The 7,676-nt window shown below is 45.4% G+C and overlaps 1 protein-coding gene across 8 annotated transcripts in view; it reads right to left on the bottom strand.

Moving 5' to 3' along the window:
* Window positions 1-29: 29 nt before the first annotated feature.
* The window catches only part of rnf220a (ring finger protein 220a), a 174,518-nt gene continuing 166,871 nt past the window's right edge, over window positions 30-7,676 (bottom strand). For 4 of the 8 annotated variants that reach the window (XM_023426260.2, XM_023426258.2, XM_023426259.2 and 1 more), the window contains exons 13-15: window positions 7,476-7,670; window positions 6,954-7,028; window positions 30-1,878 (exon numbers count right to left, since the gene is read on the bottom strand). In XM_023426260.2, the coding sequence (XP_023282028.1) occupies window positions 1,807-1,878; window positions 6,954-7,028; window positions 7,476-7,670 (342 nt within the window). In that variant the 3' untranslated portion in view covers window positions 30-1,806. The remainder of the gene's footprint in view (window positions 1,879-6,953; window positions 7,029-7,475; window positions 7,671-7,676) is intronic. The other 4 variants (XM_023426263.2, XM_023426261.2, XM_023426262.2 and 1 more) reach the window with 1 other exon arrangement.

A 7,676-nucleotide genomic window follows, 5' to 3' on the forward strand; every position in this document is an offset into this window, starting at 1 on the left:
GGGTGGGTTGTGTCAACGGGACCACTCGAGATATTTGAGAAGTTTTATTTTTTTTTTTTCAGCATTTCTTACAACAATACAGACGTCACAGAATACATAGTTTTACAAACACAAAGCACACCACCACCTTGGCTGCTGCTGCCGTGGAGAGGGGAGGGGAGGGGAGGGGAGGAAATGTTGTTGTTGAGGTTGCCAGTTTAGCCTTGACCATCCTTCTTTCCCCCCTCATCTGTTATAACTTAGAAAGAACCTGCCCTTAAGGGTTGCCATTTTGGGACCTCTGTTGTTGTTGTTGTTGTTGTTGTTGTTGTTGCAGCGCAGCAGTATGAGAACGATGGAAAAAGCTTCCTCTTGAGACGTGAACGGGTAAAACTGAACGTGTCTAGACTATGATCTGAGCATGTTGTTACTCCAACCGAGAGGAAGCAGAAATGGAGGTTTAAAGAAAAAAAAGAATAATAAAATAAAGAGGCTCAGCTGGACATTGTTGCAACTAAGGAGCAGTTCCATCTTTCTGCTTGTTTGCAGAAAAACCTTGGGCAGCAGGAATCTCTCCGGTCCTCTGCAGAACAATTACACCACCTACATCCTGACCATCTAATCTCGAGTAGTTTATTATTACTTAAATTTTTTATTCCTGTACAGTGAAATAAAACTTTAACGGCTCTTCAAATTATCTTTTTTTTTCTTAAAAATACAGAAGGCTTTTTTTTTTCTTTTTTTTCTCTTTTTTTAAATTTCAGCCATTTTTTTTTTAACCCCCCCAAACATCATTCCCAAACCCTTCCAACTAAAAACAGGACTTTGATATTATATATTCTGTGTGTGTCTGATGGTAACATGTGCCTGTGTTTGCATCTGTGTGTGTGTGTGTGTGTGTGCGTGTGTGTGTATGTGAGTGAACTCTATGTCATTTACATCCAACATTGTAAACATACATAGAACTATTTTACATGTGCTTGCACTGCATCTTGGAGGGGGGGAGAAATTTTGGTTTACTTCACTAGAACACCACAAAAGAGGGAAGAGGGGAGGGAAGGGCCCGCTTGGAGAAGAGGAAGAAGAAGAAGAAGGAGAAGAGGTGGAAGAGGAGAGAGTGTCTAACTCCTTTTCAAGGTTGTGAGGTTATTCTCAGTTTGGTTGAAAGCTCAGTTTTTAGTGGCCCTTTTTTAATTCTCTTAAGCAACAGGGGCGTGAAGGTAAGAGTTTCTCTCTGGAATTAGAGAAGAGGAAACAAAAAGAAGCTTTCTGTCCAGTCTTCAGGGTAGAGTCCATTGTCCAGCACCGCTGAGATGTCGAAGAAGAGCGAGAGGAAAGAAAAAAAAGAAGTCTTTATATTCTGTATTAAGTTCCTTTCAGGTCCAGCTGCAGCGGCGTGAAGCCACCATGTCTCAGTAGGGCCGAGCTGCGCGCCTCCACTGACTTAAAAGTCCATCAGTGGGCGATACCCGGCGTCATGTCAGTGAGGCAGAGGAAACGAGCCCATTGGCCGCTGAGATTGCAGGTCTCTGTATTTTCATTTTTTTTTCCATGGGTGGCCAGGCAGCCAGAGAGTCGGTGAGCGCTGCTCAGTCGTTCAGTCAAACCAGTTTCCTCAAAGTTTCAGCAGAGTCCCAGAGACGGCCGCCTCGTCTCTGGACGCTCCTGGAGGCTTTCTGAGCTCTGATCCAGGCCACGAGAGAGAGAGGGAGAGAGAGAGAGGAAACGAACGGTGATCGATGGGGAGGGTCGATGAAATCCAAGATGGAGGGAGGAATGGATTGGAAGGACGAAGAGGCGGTTGGGGTGTGTGTGTGTGTGTGCTCTTTACAAGTAGACACGCCTCAGGTCTCCGGGTGAGGTGATGGTGTTGCACTGTGGACACAGCTTCTTGTTCCCCTGTGACGGACAGAGAAACAACAGTCAGCTCGGATGTTCAGAGAACGACTTCAGGTCATTATATGGTGATATCTACACCACACACAAGACTCAGGGTTACACTGCTGAAATAATGAGTCAAAGAACAGAAAATGCATCAACAACATATTTGATATTTTCTTATTGTGTAAATTTAAGGATTTGCTGCTTTTTCTCTCCGAGTTGTGGAGAAGAATTCGGTGACATCACGACACTGCGAGTTTTCTTGCAATAACTTTTCTTTAATGATGATGTATCATCCGTCTACAGTTACATTATTCCAGTATAATTGCACAGAGGAGCTGTGGCTCTGCGCTCTCCTTCACAATAACACTGACCAGACTCACTGATGCAAACAGACCTGCTGTACTGAACTCAGCTGGATCCAGCTCTTCAATATCAAACTCCAAACCAGCTTCAACTCAGACCACATTTAGTAAAATATGTCCAGCTGGTGGTGAACAAACAAACTTGTGCTTGTGTGGTAACACATCTCCGCATTGTGAACGACCGAGACATTTGTCTCCATTTTTCCCAACTGGCGAAACTTGAGAAAGTTTTATTTTATTTTTTGTGCTTTCTCTGATTTATCACCAAACCAAACGAAACGTACAATATAACTAATAAATCACAACACATCTTGCAGGCAGTGTACTGTGCGGTCCAGAGGTCGGAGACCACTTTCTGCTGGTAAAAGACTTTTGGGCGCCACTCGTTCTGCATTGGACCGAATGTGTGTCCTTTGTTGTGTGATGTTATTGCGTCTGATAAAAAACAAGAAAATGTTGTTAAACCAAGTCGAAAAACTCTCCAAGTTGTTGCTTTTTGGAACCAACTCCTCCACAGTGAAGCGGAAAGCAACACCACCTGTCCGTGGTGCTGCTGTACTGATATCATGATAGGACCAGCTTCTACGACAGTAAGACTTATTATTTTTTATTATTATTATTATTATTATTATGAACAATATTATCTGAACAAAACAAGCGATTTGAAGATGTTATCGTCAGAGTTCTTCAAACTTGTGATGGATGTTTTTTAATAAACAACACACTTAACTAGAAAAATAGATCAACGGAAAAAATGAAAGTCATAGTTAGTGGTCGACCTGCAGGTTCGGTGTGTGTTGGTGGTGATACAAGTCATTCCCTCCCCTCTGCAATAAAAAGGCTGCACGTTAACAACACGATGCGTCTTCAGTGCCTGACGGTGAGCGACACTACGACCACCTCCTCCCTCGATGCAAGTCTAAACCTGCCTGTTCGCAGCACAGTACCACCTTCTCAGTCTCCCCCTCTCTGCCCTCACCCTCTCCCCCCTCTGCGCCGCTTTGAGTGTGTGCCATCTGCAGTAAAGCAGCAGGTGATAATATGCAACACAGGGCTGACGGTGTAACAACACTCTGACTGGGTGGTCTCCGCCGCTGTCCTCCACCTCTCCCGACTCTTTTCCCACTGCTTCGGCTCTTGCGCTGGCTGCAGGCGCATTCCTGCCGACAGCTTTCATTGTTCTGGTTCTGCATTGGTTGCAGATGTATGAATACATATAAATGTCAAATCAGATTATGTAAATGACTCGAGTATAGTGGCACATCTGGAGCTAACTAGCAGAGGAAGCAGCAACTGGATCTTTTAAGTCATGGCAGAATCGGTGCTAATCGCTACGACTCTTTGCTTCCCACACTCATAATTTCACATTGTTCTTTATTATACCCTCCCGAAAAGTGGCATGCGCTATATATTTAGCCCACAAATATTACCACCAGACGACCATCTGTGTGGTATGTGAGGCCTTTGCTCAGTCAACTGGTATCTGTGTAAAAGGTGTGCAAAATGTCAAGGCTGCGAGTTGAGTAATGGAGTCTTTAGGGAAGGACATGCTGTATGTGTGATATCTAACACAGGTACAACAGAACGCAGAGGTCGCATAACTGGAGCGCCGGCACCTTCCCAACCCTCTGTGGTCACTACCAATGTTCAGGCTCCTCTGACCCCAAAGATTTATAGGCTGCTTCTTCCTGCAAGCCACTGAATAAACTCTTTGGAGTTGGGTGCACGGGCGAAGGTGGTCTGAAGGGTGAACACACACACACACACACACACACTCACAGACACACACACACTCGGGATGAGATTGAGGTGGTGCGAGAGTCTGGCAGATCTCACACGCTCCTGCTAAGAGGATTTGTGGCTCCAGAGTACTCAAAACAGTCTCTTATTGTCTACAGGAGAGAATGAAGGAGGAGGAAGAGGAAGAGAGTGGAGGTGAAGAAAGGGAAGGGAGGAGAGAGGAGGAAGGGTGGAGGTTGTTAAGTCTGGGATCCTACACATGGTTTAAAATGGACGCATACAGGTTCCTGGTTGAGATTCTTGTCATACTAGCGTCTATATCTTCATCACAGGTGTTGCTATGGTGATGCTATGCACACATGGCACCAGAAGGGATGAGGATCAATACCCAGCCTTATAGTACAGTATGTTAAAAAATGTTTCCTGTTTTCTGTTAGTGTGTATATTTTTTTTGCTGTGGCCTGGAAGTTGGCATGACGTGTGAAAGAGTGCGTGTGTGCAAACAGGTGTGTGGCAGGACGAGGAGGTGATTGGTGGACAACCCTGAATCTGGCAGCTGATTGGCTCCTGTCGGATGTCGATGGCGAGCTGCAAGGGGAGAAACTCATCTACCTCCTGTCCCAACCGGCCACACCATGTTCTGCATTAACTTTTGTCAAATCAAATACTTATTTTAGTTGTTTTTTAAAAAACAAAACAAAAAAATTCCTGGTTCATCTTTTACAGACAAAATAAATTATTGATCGATCAAGAAAATAACCAGTCACAGCCCTTGCACTTGTGAATGAACTGTATCAGTGCTCTTATTAAATTATAAAGTCGTTTCAGGCTGATGTTTTGAGTCAGGGTTTCCTCATGTAAATATCATTTTCTACAGTCGAGCCACTTAATGTTTCCTGGTGTCTTATAATTAACATGTGTACGTCATTATTAACAGATGAGATGTCTGGCCTGAAAGCCACGTGAATGTGTGAAACAACGACTGATAGATTCACGTGAAGAGACTTATTTATAAAACATGATCTTCTCTGACGTGTCCGGAGAATTCCCTGACAGAGAAACACCTGTCACGCTCCCAGGACACTAAAATATACAAGAGGAGTAACAGTGTTTTTCACTCCTACACCGTGTGAGGGAGACCTCCTCTTGTTTGTTTGCACGCCTGTCGAAGTTTCTGTACCCCTGTTTGGTGTGGGCTGTGTGTGTGTGTGTGTGTGCGCGCGTGTGTGTGCGTGCGCCCGTCACGCTGCGCTCCAGCTGCCTTGCTCATTAAAGCGGTAAGGGGCTGGGCTGACGTTAACTAGATTCCCAGGCATTTACTTTGATCAGGTTGGCTCTCCCATTTTTATAGCTGTCTCCAGGCTAAGAGTTTTATGCCCTGTATATTAGACTAGTGACGGCAGCACACACACACACACACACACACACACACACACACACACACACACACACACACACACACACACACCGTATACAGGTAACTAAAAGATGGAAACAATGGGTCTCATTCAAGAAGCTTTTCTCACCGTTTCTCTTAAAAACTGAGTAAAAGAAAAATTAAAAAAAAACAAAAAAACACCCTACAATAAATGTAGAAAACGTGCTGCTGATTTATTTGTCGCCAAATGAAGTTCTTCATGAATCAGTACTGATCTGAAATTGGACATCAGATCCTATTTTGTGTCAAATTAAGCCACAATCCAAATGATAACCGTAATTTGCTGGAAAGATTGTTAATAAAATGCCAGAATGAGGGATGTTTTTATGCATTATACTATCAAATATCAATCAAATCACTGGGTCATTTTAGTATCACACTGTTTGGTATTACACCGGCACAAACCATTTCAAAACCACATCGAGCCGAGGTCAGAAACCTACAGTGACACAGGTGGAGATTAAGGCTGCATGAAAGTTGGGAGACAGCTTTGATGTTCTTAGATCTTTACCTGTAGTGGGGGAAGATCTCTTCATGTTCACAGGCTTACAGTTGGCACTCTGTCACGCTACATTAGCTGTGTCACAGAGGCTGATGGGAATTCCCTCGTTAAGTTTTCTGGGGTTCCCTGTCATGAACAGAAATTCTGAGCTACTGACGGTGTTTCATGAAAAGATTTTCAGGGTCTGAGTTCGTCCCCTTGGGAGCACGAATGTCATGAATGATGCTCAATAACCGCAAACAATCGTTCAATCCACAAATTTCCACCCTTGTCTTTGTGTCTGGTCCTTGAATTACGTTAAGAGTGTGACGTAAATTGAAAGTCTGACATCAAATGGAGCTAACGGTGGGGAACAGGTGAGCAGGACGAGGCTTGAGGGAGAAAAGGAGAAGGTGAACTGGAAAATTAGGAAAAATACAATGAGGTGAGACGAGAAAACTGTTGAGAGAAAAGAGGAAGAAACGGCCACGAAATGAGAGAAAGCGAGTGTGTTTATCCTCCTCCAACAGGAACTCTGGTTTTCTCTGCGCTCCATTTACCACATTAGCACCAGCTAATTACACACTACTGAATACATTAGGCTAACTAATAACCAACAAGACCACTGTGGTTGGTGTGTGTGTGTGTGTGTGTGTGTGTGTGTGTGTGTGTGTGTGTGTGTGTGTGTGTAGACCCGAAGCACTATGTAGAACTCATCAGAGGTTTGCGTTGACCACTTTATTCCAACATTTTAACAAGCCTTTTGGGGACCATTCCATCTAAGCTTTCCCCCACTGAGAACTGGAAGTGTTTGTATTGGCTGGATTGTGTGTGTGTGTGTGTGTGTGTGTGTGTGTGTGTGTGTGTGTGTGTGTGTGTGTGTGTGTGTGTGCAGTGAGAGAACAGGTCATTTGGGGAATATTCCATTTTAGTTCCTCCCTATGGGGCACGGACACAGAGAGAAACTCACTGACTAGGAAATGAGGCTGCAATAACTGCACGTCACGAGAAGCTGCCCTGCAGGAGAGTGTGTGTGTGTGTGTGTGGGTGTGTGTGTGTGTGTGCGTACCAGAGTCCTGAGCCAGCATTCTTCACAATGGACATGCCAGCACTGGATGGAGGTGAGTGGCATCGTGTAGGAGTCCTAAGAAAAAGAAATAAGGGAAAGAAGAAATTAAACCAAATTGACCACACACACACGCACACACACACACGCCAGTCAGCAACAGCCAGAACAACACTGTACACTCCCTGACCAACCAACAGCATCAAACCACTAACCATCAAACGACACAGCCAGCAGCCACAGAACCACTGAGCAAGGCAGCATGGGGGGGCAATGAACCGGAAACCTGCAGGTCGCACAGACACACATAAACACACACACACACACTCACACACACACATACACACAGACACGATACCTGGCAAGCAACGAGCAGAGACGGAGGGGAGCAGGCAGAGGAGGGGAGAAGATGTGGGGTGGGGCAGCCATGAGTGAACCCAATCTGATGGGCGCTCTTTTCTTTTCCTCACGAAAAGAACGGAGAGATGAGGGAGTAGGAGGGGAGTGGGGGAGGGAGTGCCTTACCCTCCGTAGGGGCTGTGGGAGGAGCCTCTTTATGCCGCTGCCGTAGCCACCAATCACAAGGCCCCTGTACAGGCAGTACAGGCCGAGGGGGAGGGACTTAGGCTGCCTCTCTCCGACCTCACTGGCCAGTGGCCGGGGCCCTGGCCACGCCCCTAGGCTCTTGAACTCTGCGCCTGACTGGATAGCAGGCTTCCTCTGCGG

Source organism: Seriola lalandi, unplaced genomic scaffold, assembly GCF_002814215.2.
Source record: "Seriola lalandi dorsalis isolate HSWRI2012SDOR001 ecotype SW California unplaced genomic scaffold, Sedor1 jcf7180002054824, whole genome shotgun sequence".
Classification (NCBI taxonomy): domain Eukaryota; kingdom Metazoa; phylum Chordata; class Actinopteri; order Carangiformes; family Carangidae; genus Seriola; species Seriola lalandi.